This window comes from Typopeltis vanoorti, chromosome 22, assembly GCF_054136105.1.
Source record: "Typopeltis vanoorti isolate ZY-2024b chromosome 22, IOZ_Tvanoo_1.0, whole genome shotgun sequence".
Taxonomy (NCBI): domain Eukaryota; kingdom Metazoa; phylum Arthropoda; class Arachnida; order Uropygi; family Thelyphonidae; genus Typopeltis; species Typopeltis vanoorti.
The window spans coordinates 70,822,409-70,837,114 of record NC_143570.1 but is presented as its reverse complement, the minus strand read 5'-3'; the positions used below and the strand labels follow the sequence as shown (position 1 = coordinate 70,837,114).

The following is a 14,706-nucleotide window of genomic DNA, read 5'->3' as shown; positions in this document are numbered from 1 at the left end:
TCTATTTTTAATTTAGGTATCGTTTCTTCAAAAATAATATATTAATATCCATTAATGGAGCGATTATAAAATTGTCATGCGTGCTTCTATTTTTTTCGTAAGTATATTCTCTGAAACAAATGTTAACAGCCTACTGCAGAGGTATGTGACAAACTCCACAGCATCGGTAGCTATGGAAGGACAGCTCTTTACTAGAGAACACCTCCAAGCAATTCATATTCGATTTGCAATGTTGGACAGTAAATCGTTGGGAGCTCTGGTTTGGGATGATGAACTTCTCTCAATTAAGATGTCGTGTTTGGGTATAGCATTATCAGGAATGTTGTTTACCAGAATGTACCGCCTCATTTTTTCAAGAGCGATGGAGATTACGTTCGTGGATTCTTTTCTGGTTTTATCCCTTGTCGGAGTATCCTGATATAATAACCGCAGCCGTTAGCAAGATTGTCCACAATGCATTGTGAACAATCTTCTGTATTGTCCACAATGCAATGTTCACAGCCTTGACAATGTTGTATTGTCAAGTCTGTGGCGGTTGAACGGCAATGACTTGGGAATCAACATCACGATGCACTACGGCATAATTGAAAAGGCTGTAGTCACATGGTTTGAGGAATGATAATACAAAGGATATGGACCACAGTAATAATTTGTATCATATGGTGTATCTTTAGGAAAAGTTAAAACTGTTGTGGGAGAGACTAACTTCACCACTGTGAGTGTTTGCAATTCTGATAGATGAATGTGTGAACATACCTAATATCGTTTATCTCTGTATATAGGAAGTGTTGCCCAGAAATATGGAATCAACCACACACCATTTCTGGTGTATCGATCTGTTCGTTTTGTGTAATATTTAGCTGCTCGTCTAATTTTTGCATTATAGTGTACATCCCTAGAGTAATACTTAATAATCTGAAGCGAGAGAGGGATATCTTAAGATTAAATGATTTGCAAATGAACCTCTGTTACTGAACTACACTTGGTCGACGCAATTTATTAGGAATGGAAGTTTTCTCCTAATACATTCAAATAGCACCTTAGAGAATTCCCCATGTTCCTAAGTGGTATCCTAATTAAGCAATTGATCTGGACATATCCAAGTACTATGTGGGACTCATTTACTTAGTTTATTTCTAGTTTAGATGTAATACACTAACAACCGTTTGCATTAAATTCTGTCTGTTCTTAACCTATATTTATTAAATTCATTTTCAAGGAGGCTTCTTAATGAAGTTCATGAGATAAATGTGTGCATAATTTTCGGTTTATTTCAAACTGCAATAATTATTTTGTGTGTATTTTCATATTATGCCAATCTACAAAACATTATGAACCTATAGTACATTATTACTGGAACCGTGGGTAGGTTAAGTATTAGATATTTGAGCATAAGTCAAAAAAAAATTAAAAATTAAAATATATAATGATACTCTATAATGAAAAACTGGCCTCTTGTCTGCCTTAAATGAATGAGTCGATGACATTGAATATTAAAGGTCGATACTTTTAATATGCTTAAATATTTCTGTTAAGGTAGAAAAATCGTATAGAGATATAGCCAGTATCATTTAAGATCTTTTTAGCTCATGTAGACCGATCTCTTTCTCAATATTGCATTAAAATAGCTTATATTAATGTAATGAGTTTATTTCTTAATATATTTTTAAAAATATGTTCCTCTTTTACTGACGTACATATAGTTTGTCACGAAATATAAAGATCATTAAAAACTGCATCATTAATTAATAATTTCAATGTATACAAACCAAATTGGGCATTTTCACTCCTTTAATCCTATTTACAAGATTTCAATGCTACGAGTTCTATTTTAAAACTGATTATTTTAACATTTCTTGACTGAGTTCTACAGCAAAAAAATGATATGCAATTCTTTTCGATAAATTTTTCATTCTGAAATTGCTTCATTTTGGATGCATTTCAAATTGCTCAAATGCACACTTCTTCCAAACATTCTCTTCGTCAAGGGCTACTTACCCATCATTTTTCTGTTCGGCCATGTCAGTATTATATAATGAACAGGAGCCTTTATTTCGAATTTCAAAAATAGAATGTCTTTATCAAAGTGTAAAATTTTTTTATTCATTTCTAGATAAACTGCCTTTATTTTCCTATATTGCAGTGTATGAGATTAACATATTTCTTACCCATTCGCTGATTTCTATGTTTTTATCGCTGTTTGATGAATTAATTCAAGTATTAAGATATAACGTAAGCTTAAAAGTCTACTTGAGTCAACAATTCTATTCTTCCAACTGTTTACATCAGTTACGAACATTCTTATAGTTACACAATTTTTATATGGTAATTACAGCTGACAGTTATAACAAGGTGCCTACTATTTAAAACAGAATCTATATATGCTTCACTGAGTTCTGTTACATCAAGTTGTCCATTCAAGGATGTATTTTTAATATGGAATATCCGACGTGTAAATTAATCCTGTTAACACTTTCAAATTTTTATAATGAACTAAAATCAAGATGGCCTCCAATTGTAAAAACTAAGTATGAATCTCGATTTCTTGTTTTAAACTGGTAATGTTTCAATAACCGTTTTTCTGCAGTTTATTTAACTTGAAAGTGATCTCCTGCCAAGAATCCTAGCTACTCCTAATATGGATTGCTCTTCGAATGAATTCTCCAGCGGAATTTTTATCCAGCCATTCAAGATCAAGAAGAGGGAACATGGTTTATTAGAGCCGGAAATCGTTCCTGATGTTAGCCGCAGTCAGAGCAGTGGGTCTAGCACTTGCAGTGCAAACATCATTCCTTGACTCTGGTGGACAGTTGTGGAAGGAGGCTACATGGTTATTGGAAAGCGACATGTACCAGTTACTTGCTATGTCACAGTGCTGCCACCGTTGGAATTGTGTTAATTTAGTGACAGCTGTGCCATGTGCTGCCTCAACACACCCTGTTAGCATTACCATCGGACTGCCTGCAACTGCTTATTCAGCAGGTCTCTCAAGATCTCTTCCTGGGGAGATCGATATCACTATGTTATGTGCTATCGCTGTATATTCAACACAAACACTTCACCGGAGGGAAGAATTGCAATAACCGTCGAAGACACTGACAAACTTTACCTAGACAAATTTTACTTTTGTTTTGTGCGGTACATTTTCTCAAACTTAACGGAATTAATAACGAAAGCACCATATGCTTGTTTTGTGACCCTAGTCGATTTCGAGTTGAATTCCTACGACGGAGTACAGATAATAGTACACTTTATTCCTTCACTGAATGTACATTCCGATTATAATTACAACGAAACTGCAATCAAATATTTAATTGTGACTATGCAGCTTATGTTTTCGTAATGAATAAGAGGAAAGAGTAACGGGAAAACATTTAAAGAGCTTCATAAGCAGTTTAATAGTCTGTGACATGTGCTCGCATAGCTTATTTCAAAAATCCCTGATCATCTTTTAGATTGGTGCTGTAGTGGGAATGATCAAGACATTTTAAAATTTGAATGTAATTGTACGATTGTATATTTTGGTATGGATTGCTTCAACTGCATTTTCCACTTCATTGCACACCACTGTTAAGACCCAAGATGTCTTCCTGCGCAGTTTTTCTTTGGTATTCTGTCAGGAATTGTCTGCAGAGCTATAATACTCCACCATTATAACTTTACCCAAAGTATTATTTTTGGTAAAAATCACCCACAAACAGTACTTTTACATAAAAGTACCCATTTATGAAAGATTACCCAAAGAACAATCAGTCATAAGTGGATTCACTCATGAAAGACTGCGTTCATTTCTCTTTTAATGATTACAATCGTCGTGCATCGTTAACAGAAAGGAAACAGGAGAGTGCCAAAATAGTAAACGTGACTTAAGAGCCTAAAAGTGTCATTAAAGGCGAGAAGAATCCATAAAGAAAAGCCATATACACGTCATATTACAGATCAGTATTTGTTCCGTCTTTTATGTCAAAAATTTCACTTGCAGTCACAGAATGTTGCTTTTAGAATATCAAAGGAAACAGATAATAACAGAAAATGCAAAATATTTTCTCAAGCCATGTCCCTTCAGTCATATCAATTAGTATAGAGCTAAACACGAGAGGAAACACTCCACTGAGATAATTATGCATTTAGTTATTATCACCATAATTTAACATGGGAATAAAATTCCATTGGTTATTTCAAAGATAAGAAGAACAATGCACATTTCTACCGAGGGGAGCGCCTCAGAAGAATAGCCGGGGGAACAAAAACAGTGTAAGGTGGTAATTTAGACCTTTGAACTCGGTTTAGGAGTTGAATAATATTGATAAGGAATTCGAAACTGAAGAAGAGTTAACCACTCTGATATATATCATTTTTATTTTCTTCAAGAAATATTTCGGTAATTTTACTTCTACAAACTCAACCGTTTCTAACACACACAATTGACAGACATGACACAGATTTCCATAAACACCATTACGTTGATACATAAAGCTGTTTATTAAGAAAACGAACAACGAATCAGCTAATTGCGCAATCAAAATATATAAACTAATATATTTTGACTGCGCAATTAGCTGATTCGTTGTTCGTTTTCTTAATATTTATTAATTAACAATTATTCACTGCAGCCGAGTCAACTACTACTACTCAGTAATTGCAAAAAATTGTCAGCTGCTCAGTCTGCATGTTACAAAGACTTACTGACATACATCAAGAGTAGCAAAATACATCTATTTTGACGTTCCATGTGTACAATGTCTAATAGGTTACTTTCATTAGGCTAGTCTTTAACAAACAGGGTGACAATAACTCCTGTAAATGGGTGCACAATTAGTATAACACGAGTTGTCATTAGATTACCACGGCTACGTCTAACTCAAGAATTGGATGCAGTTTGCTACTTGCATTTGTGTGTTTCTAAATTGCTAGTGCCATTTCCTTATCTAACTGTCTTCAGTGCATTACTTAGAGCTAATCGGGCAATAAGAATTACCCAACTGAATGAGAGAAAGTAGAATTAGTTTTAGGAAAGAGGGAAATGAACTCAGAAATCAGAGCGAGCAGTTTTGAACGAAGCAGTGTGCTGATATAATGAGAACACTACAGCGTACACTGCTACTAGTTTTGGGCATTGGAAATGAGAAGCAATGATCATCTAAGCCAGCCAGTCATGCTAATAGTAAAGGAAGAACAATTAAAGATACCAGAGTGTTGCACTAGTTTCTCTGCTAATCTTCAAGAAAACGCTTTACAATTAGAATAGCCAACGCATGGAAGTGTTCAATTTCGGGCATGTAAATCAGTGTCGCCACAACAACTGGACGGATATGCGATTTTAAATATAGCACTTATATTATGAAGAAAGATAAGGAATAATACCAAGATATAGAGTCCAGAAGGCTTCTGATTGCAAGATTACTAAATATCAAGATATTAAATATCAGCAATTTTAAGTCCAAATAAATTATACCTAAGTTTCGAGTTTTACCAGTTACGAGAATAAAATTTCCGCATTAGGAATTATCTTGGCTTGCGCTACTTAAAAGACACGGAGTCTTCCCAGTTGCCTGCATTCGTCTTTATTTATGAAGCCTTCTAGGTACTAATATCTTGGTTTTGCACCTACGGAGAGTTCACTTATGAAGAATATGATTCTCTGACATGGGAGTACTGTGGTACTGAACCTTTTTATTCAGTTCAGGTACTGAACTGAATAAAAGTGGGTTTTTGGTTTTCTTAGGTTTCTGAATAACAAATCATTCGAAATATCCGTCAGGCCAGTCAAACCTAATCACTACAGTAATAAAAGGTGAACGGAAATAGAGAGTGTCTTTTAAATATTCAAGCCAAAAAAAAAAAAAAGGAATATTAATTTTTAGAAATTTCTCAGGTAACCTTTAGCATCAGGAACAATAAAGAAAACTATCAGCGGTCTAACTGGAACGGACAAATAAGGACCAAAAATAAGCTACTATCCAAAGCACTGGTTAATAGCATATTTCTGTGTCCTTATTTCATTTTTATTTTGTTGGCATTACAACTTCTAATGCTATTTCGCTATGGAAAATATTCTTGTTTAAGTTCTTCCGTGAGTTGCCTTCTTGCATTGCTATCGAGCTGTCAACTTCATTCTTGACGATCCCTCCCTCCGACTATTTTGCAGAAGCTTCACTTTTATGCAGTGTGATTCATATAGGTACTGAACTAGATAATAATGTGTGATAAGAATCAGTTCTATTACAGATTCTTATCAGACAGAAGTCATCATGGGCATCATGTACATATAGTATATATGACAACAAGAGTATATATAGTGAGTAGGTGGTAGTTAAGGGTAAGGGCAGAGAAAAAAACGGCTCTAGAAAAAAAAACGCACATTTTTAAGGTACTGGATTCAGGTCTCCAATAAGTAGAGGCAGTTGTCACACACTAGACGACGAAAATTTACCACGTAAAGATTGATAAACAGTCCTTGCCAGTGGAATTCAAACCCACAACCTCTTGATTGGAAAACTGATCCATTTGGTCAACCAGTTCTTCAATTAATTACTCCATTTGGAAGTTCAACGTGCAATAGAATCGTCAACATTAAAATTCCTAACATAATTATTCATAGTATAATTAATGCTTATTTTCTGAAGTTATTTTCAGAAAGTGCAGAAGAATGCGCACGCGAAATGTCTTATTTCATTTCAATCGTTAAGCTTATGCATTGCAATTCTTGTCATGGCTAGCGCTATTAAGAACGTGGTATAGACGAAGTCACGTAAGTTATTAACGGCATACATTATCACAGAAATATTCGGCAGTCATATTCCCAGGAGTCGAAAACCATCATGAGGAATACAAGCAAGCAAAGGGTTAAATTATCCTCATTGCACTTCATTATTTATTGATACTTAAATTCAGAAAATAACGCATTATTTTCTCATAAAATAGAACGAATATTATTTAATTACATCAAAGAATTTGCTTGGTATTGAGAAAGAGCAATTTATGACTATTATAGATGACCAAATCTGAGCATTTCCTGTAGTATTTGATTATTATCTATTCAAATAACTAATCAGTAAATGAATGAAACTTAACGGAATTATAATATGTATATAATGAAATACCAAAGTAATAACCAAATACACATCAAACTCCGCATCCATTTTGCTTGCTACAAGTGTCACTAGTCAAACTGATAGGCAAAGAACATTACAAATATGCGATTGGTTCCGAATTCAGCATTTCTTAAATATTCGATACGTTGACACCAATTCAAGCAATGCAAGTTGCACCGTACTGAGAGGATTCAATTGAGAAATATATCAACACTAAGTAATTAACTACTGCATGCTTATTTAATTAAAAATATATCTATTTGTCTTTGACTGAACGAAACTTCTTACACTTCAGTTATTAGAAGTTGGCAGAATAAATCTACATAAGGTATTATAATGTCAGGAACACTAATGCAATCACGCACTAGTCATTTCTCGTAGAGAAGCAGGAAACTGCTTAACCGACCGCTTGACTTCTTACAGTATAATTTACACTTTCTGTAATATTATAAAGGAAGACGTTAGTGGTCGGAGTAAAACTTATACTTTCGTGAGTTGAATTCTGAATACTTAACGAGATAAGCGATGCGATGCTTTCATTATACACTTGCACATAAAATAATAATAATAAAATTCTTCTCTCATAAATATGTATGGTCTTGCGTCTTTGGCACAACATTGGATTCCAGACATAACTGAGACGTTCGAGTCCCCACCAACCCATAAAACGTAACAGATTCACTTCAGTAACGTTTTCGTGCATTTATATACCTAGCCGTGAGTTATTCATGACTAATGATTCTCTCCAACCTATTGTATTTGCTTTGACACTTCTGACTTGCAATTCAATCTAGATTAATGCAATACTACTGCCGGAAGTCTTATCATTACGGCTGCAGAACTCTTCAGACTGAAGATAAGTTGAGCGTTATGCTCTAGATTCGCTCATAAATTGTGTACGTTGCTTAAGCGTTTATTAAAACTTTTCATTGAGCCGTGCTATAAAATACATATCTCTTTCAAATGCTAGAACAGCAACAACAAAAATCCTGCATTCCAATTTGGGTCGGTAAACTCAATTAAGTTTCAAAAGATAGTAAGCGACATAATATCAATCTACGAGAAAAGACATTCTGCTGAATATGCAATGCCATGTTGGCAGTGTAAAACTTCAGAAATATGTGAAGCAACCCATCTCTTAAAATAAGGAATGAATCTACGCGGATATATATAAAATTCGTTTAACATTTCTAATATAGTGTTAGATCGATATTTCTCGATACTGCTGATGCCCTTTCTGGTCTTGTAAATTGTATATTATTCTTTTTTTTTTTTTTAAATATTATTCTAAAAATAATGCATACAGCAAGGAATCTTTACACTGTTTCAGAATCAATGACACACCTTGTAATAAACATATTTACAATGCAGTGGATATAAACGGATTAACATACAAAAGTAGGTTAACTCACTTCATTAATATAAATCCTATTAAAATATAATTAGGCGATTAATAAAATACATTTAAGAATTGAATCATTTAAGCAAAATACTCGTTTCATATTTTTTTAAATAAATTTCACTCTCAAACCAGCATGACATGCGATGGAAATCTAATTTTCTCTTTATGACACACTGGATGGGAATGCAACATACACACGGTACCCCTTTCATAAAAAGAAATATTTTCCCCACAAACTCCGGCAATTTTATATTTTGTTCACCTAAACGGGATTACTATAGTATACAATCAGTTATATTCTTTATCATAATATGATCGGAAAACTGTCTTGCGGCATTGTAGCCACAGTGGAAGAAGTAATAACAGATCGTGCTTTTATCAATATTATTCTTCGTTGACACTAGTCATAAGAAATGAATGGCACTTAAATATAATACACAGGAATATCAAAAGAATGCTTATAAATCGTGTAGAAATCTACTGGTATGTTGAAAATGGAAATTTTTGATCCCCGATCACTGAAAAGCATATTTTACTTTTAAAAGCGGTGCATGACTTTTAAATGATTAAAAAGTTTCATTGTTGCGTCAATTCGTTAACAGTGATTAACGAATCGATTCATTAGTAATCAATGTACTTACAAGAGGCAATTATTTTCATTCATATAGCATTTAAATATATTAAATCTTTAACAATATTAAAATAGTTTGGGCTTTATATTAAAGCCAAAATACTACCATAATACGGAGACAAAACTTCACAACAGTTCTAAATAAAAACGTTTGTGTGTTTATAAATGGACCGTTATAAACCTAGTTCTATGTACTGCTGTGTTGATCTACCTTCAGTTAAGCTGGGAGATAATACGACGGTTGGAATTTAAAAAGATTAACGGATAATGATTCAACTCTCATAAAACCAGACTGCGGGAAATATGCTTATAAATTAAATTTTAAACTGCTCAAGAGACTTCTAAGAAAGCAAGGAAACAAGAACTCCCAGTTATTACCTAAGATATAACAACACAATCAATGAACACTTTTAGCATCAGTTAATATAACTGTCGAAATTTGAAACTATACAATTTAATATCATGTTCTAACTCGAAATACAACATAAACAAAAGTACTTTTTGACTCAAAATTGTGTGCACGACATGACAAAAGCTATTTTCATCAACTTATTCAAAACGCGATTTCTATTAAACATCTTGTCAATATTCTTTTCGAACAACACTCATATTTTTCAACAGAATACATTCAAAAATAGTTAAAACTAAATTGCTTAAACTGAATGGAAATATAATTTCTTAAGTATTGTCGAATTTCGACATCCATACTTCGATGGTCTGAAGATATCTTGCTAAAGATAATTTTGAATGCCCAACATTTAATTTTATGCGACCAGCCAAGAAAGATTCGTAAACTTATAGAATATTCGTACAGTGCACGGGTTGAGAAATTTTTATTTTTTATATATTTCTATATATTTAGATGATATAGAAACACTCCTCCAGAGATCAACCATGGAGTTTTTCAAGCCACTTGATGTCGGATTAAACGGAGTGGTGGTGTTACACACGAGAAGATGAAATTCACTCCTCCTAAAGATAATCAAGCATCTATGCTCACGGTGACCCCATTATCAAAATTGCGATGACTCTTCATAAAATCCGTAAACTTCTATAACTTAAACAAGTATGATATCAATAGACAGCTGGATCAAGCAATTCCAATTGCAAGAATAAAAAGAAAAAAATTATTAAACATTTTTTCTGCAATAACTTTTATTACGAATTCAAGGTTTGCAAATGCGGTTTAAATAATGTAATATATAAAGGCGGAACTTATATTATCTTTTTATTTGCCTCGTGTGCATGCCTCCGACGTTGAATTCCTTACTCAAAAATTGTGCACAGGTTCTCTATTCGACTATGGGAAAGACGACACGCCATTCTTACAATGCAAAATTCTAATTAACTAGGCCAACTCCTCCCTCCTTAAATATTTTGTATGAATTTAAACTCATAATTAGATAATTATCGTACACCGTTCCTATCTTTTCCTTTTATCTTTCTCGATAATGAAATAGACAAAGAACAGTAACCTAAAAACAAAACAAAGGTAAACGTTTTCTATTTTATTCTCAATATCTATAAGCTTTTAATTTTTTTTAAATAATAAAAAAAGACTTTGAGTTTCGGCTTAAAAATCAAATCGGAATGGGATGTAGATCGTGTTTAAAAAGTGTAAAAAAAAAAACTGTCGTAGATTGGTGTAACTTGTTAAGGAATTTTGAAAAGCAAGTCACACTTGAAAAACGTTGGTATGAAAGATATCGCTTGAGTTCAAGCCGATACAACCATTGGTAATTTTATTAGTTCATTACAGATGATCCATACGAAGTTAAGAGAATGGGAAAAACCATAATGAATTATATTTTGCATATAAAATATTACTATAGAATTCACGAAACGACCGAAATTGGGCAATTTTTTTTTTTTTTTTTAATTACGAACACAGATTTTGATTTCACAGTTTTTTTTTTTTTTTTTGCGACTGTTTTCCAAACTATTAGAAAACTTGCGCTAATCTCTTACCATATAATCAATGTCACAGGTCATTTCGGTAAATTATGATGAAAGATAGTAACATACAATTTACTGGACACTGCGGTTTATAGACGGACGGCTTTAAATCTGAACTCCTGTTTGCTGAATTACCAATTCATTCATTGCATAAATCAACACTGTTTTCATAAAAACGAACTGTTAAATAATTCTGACAAAAAAAGTAACATTTGTTAGGACCCGCAATATTAATTTCGTAACCCCGGAGGCAAGTGAGGGAAAAAAGCAATCTTTACCTGAGCTTCATAATAGTAAGTGCTTAATAAGTCGTAATTTGTATATTATAACAAGCTAATTGAACTCCATCAGAAAATAACCAATTAATGGTTTACATTACACTTTTGCTGGCAAGTGAAAAACACGGTTGTACGCAATAATAAAATCCCAACAGATGAAAGAAGGAAATGCATCCTTAAAGATACAATTTTCAAACACTACGCAGTAGTTTTATAGATCATTGCAGATCGCGGAATATATTGCATTACTGGTTAATACGTTAATGTTTTCAGAAGTATGTAAAAACAAGGCCGAGTTATTCTTAATGGACGTATGAAACACTAAGTACTCGATGGATTTTTTTTTTTATTCATTTATATTAAGAAAGTAACTTACCTATTATCGGGGTGTAGATGTTGAGGTAGAGACAATCTTCACTTTGATTTACCAGAAACGGGATCAGTCTACGCAGATATTCCAATCTTCCTGCCGGCATATGTTTCAGAGCTTCGGTTTCGTTCGAGATATCCGGCAGTCTTTGTGGGCATACGGGACCGTAATGGTCTGCCATACGAACACCTCTCCAGTGAGGAGGCGTGACTGGTGGCAGAAACCTCAGTGACCCCACGGGCACACCAGCATAAGGCACACCTAGAAAAACCTCAACAGTCTGTAAATGGCGGTTTGAGAGAGTGTTTATAAAACCACGTAACGCACCGTATTTGGTTGTCACCACTCGGTTACTTACTCGTCGTAAATCGCCCTGAACGAGTTGGCAAGATGCCAGAAGAAATATTAATATAATCACTCCGTAGAGAGAGATATTAAGAAAATGAGCAGATAGATTACGTAGCATTATCTCTCCACGCAAGCATCGGGGGTTCTTCGCGCAAACTCTGTATTTCTTCGTCGGCAAAGTGGTGATGTCTCTGATACCACTGAGGACATCCTTCTTTTCTCTCTCCAGTTTCGCCTTCAGTCGTCTTCTGATAACATTCAAATTTGCCCAGTCGGCAATTCGGCTAATTCTACTAACTGCAGGTCCGGCCATTAGCATCGGTTGAACATAAAATTCAAAAATGACGGTATAAACAGATATCCTACAAAATATAAAGAGAGTCCTAAAAAAATGCCTTATCCCACCTTACAGTAATTTACGCGAGTCCTAAAAAAAATCTTGCCCATACCTCTAAGCCAAAACGGTGGAAAAGCACACGCAATCAGAGACTCTGGCTTTCAATCAGCGCGCGAGCAACTCGGGGTAACACATTGTTGAGTACTGCGAAATCTACGTCGACGGCACGACAGACTTGCTAAACATACACTCATCCGAGCAAACGGCGAATCAGATATGCCATTTCCTGCAAATACCTTAAACTGACATTTCCATCTGGCGGTTTAAACGCTGAACCAATCACTACTGTGAAGTAAAGACGGGTTGTGCTTCTCCGTCACTGTGTGTTACCGAAGCGTTCCCTCTTACATTTTCTCAGCCGGTCAGGAAGTGACCGAGAGCTCTACGTGAGCACATGCGCAGAGGAGGGAGATCTCTTCCATTCTCAGGGCAGGAGGTTGTTGGCAGTCGCCTAATCGGCGCGGAGGAAATCAATCTAACCCATGACTACTCAGGCGTCTGTAAGTCAGTGAGATTTATTAAAACAACGACATCTCGTTGAATATCGTGGTAATGTTTACACTTCGCTATAAATCTATTACAACGGGGTAACTAACCTAATGCGTCTTCTGGGTTGAGGGTTTTATACATCGCATGAGTAGGAAGGAAACTTGATTAAGATTTTATTGAGCTGCTTTTATTTTAATTGGCTCGGCGATTCTATTTCATTTAGGAACTCCGAAGCCATCGACGACCTCGTAAGAACTTACGCACCTGTGAGACTGATGTTCTGTTTTATTTTGTAGCAAGTTTTACTATAAAAAAACCTTCTTACAGTAAAACTTTATCACTACATTGCAACATACGAATGTAAGTTGCAATGTAGTGATAGAAACATTTTTTCTTAATCACTGGTTTGCTATCATGGTCAAGGTTGGATCCACAGTTTTCATATCATAGCAGCTCTTTTCATTTGACGTTTTTTTTTTTTTTTAATTAATAACAATGGTTGTTGAGCAAGCTAGTTGAAGTATACTCTCCTTTGGTTCCAATATCCTTAGCTAAATTCATTTTATTTAATTACCGATATTATGTAAAATACTGGAATTAATAATTTTTGGAATGAATGTAAATTATAATGAGGAATTGACAACTAATTCGATAAAATTTAGAAAAAAAAGTGTGTTGCCAACTGTTTGCTATAAAAGTACATTAGAAATATCCACCTAAATATAGGAAGCAGGGGATCGATGGTCGAGTGAGATTTGGAAACGCATCTCTGCTGTCTAAACCAGTGGGATATTAATACTCTTCACCTGCCAAACGTTCATTGATTATATGCTTGAGTGAGAAGAATAAACAGAATTCAGGAAGAGGAGGATAAAAAATGTCTGTATCGGAGTGATATTTCAGCTGTTATGACTCATAGAATAATCATCCTCTGATATTATGCACAAGTTGGGTGAACAAATGCAAACAAAAGGCGAGAAGAAATCGTTTTTATTGCATTTGGAATTCGGAAAAAAAATTTTAATCATTGGCCACTACGACAAATATCCTCTCTTTCCCGTATTTGCCATTCAGCAACCGATTCCTCTTTGGTCAATAATTCCGCTTAAGATTGATGAAAGTTAATCTCAAACTTTTTTTCTATTATAGCAGCATGTTGCTTCAGATCTTAAGTTTTGTGGTCCAGAAACTTAAGATCTGAAGCAAACACATAAGTCATTTTTCAAATAGTGAACCTTTTGACGTCATTATCTATGTCGAAAGATAATATAGTCGGTATCTGGTCTTGAAAAACTAAATTATGAGTTATTTCTCAGAAATATGAACATACATTATCATAATGACGACAACATTCAGATCTCCAAGCAAGAGATTTCCCAATTAGGAATAAAATAAAGATCCTCTCTTTTTCGTGTGAAGAGACTAATTCAAAAGATGTAAAAATAGATGGTGATGATTCAAATAGAAATGAATAGAGAAATAGAAGGACTTTTGTTTATTGCTTTGAGAATTTTAATTTTGAAGAACTTTGAAGCACTGCCACTTTCGTATTGAAATTACGAGATAAAAATCCACTTTCTAAGAACTACCAAAATGAAAACTCGACGCTTGAAATACGCAAGCGAGTTTTGTATCACATATGTCAGCCGGTGGTTGATTGTTTTCAGTGAGGAAGACAGAACTTGCCACATCAGAATGAGACAAGCTGATCATCATTCAGCTGAAAAGCCTTTATGAGTGA

The 14,706-nt window shown here is 34.4% G+C and overlaps 1 protein-coding gene across 1 annotated transcript in view; it reads right to left on the bottom strand.

Annotated features, from left to right (window-relative positions):
• LOC150094482 (neuroligin-4, X-linked-like) overlaps nt 1–12,392 on the bottom strand; it is a 204,587-nt gene extending 192,195 nt beyond the window's left edge. The window contains exon 1 of the mRNA XM_090412481.1: nt 11,738–12,392. Within this exon, the coding sequence (XP_090268607.1) occupies nt 11,738–12,392 (655 nt within the window). The remainder of the gene's footprint in view (nt 1–11,737) is intronic.
• Nucleotides 12,393–14,706: the final 2,314 nt, after the last annotated feature.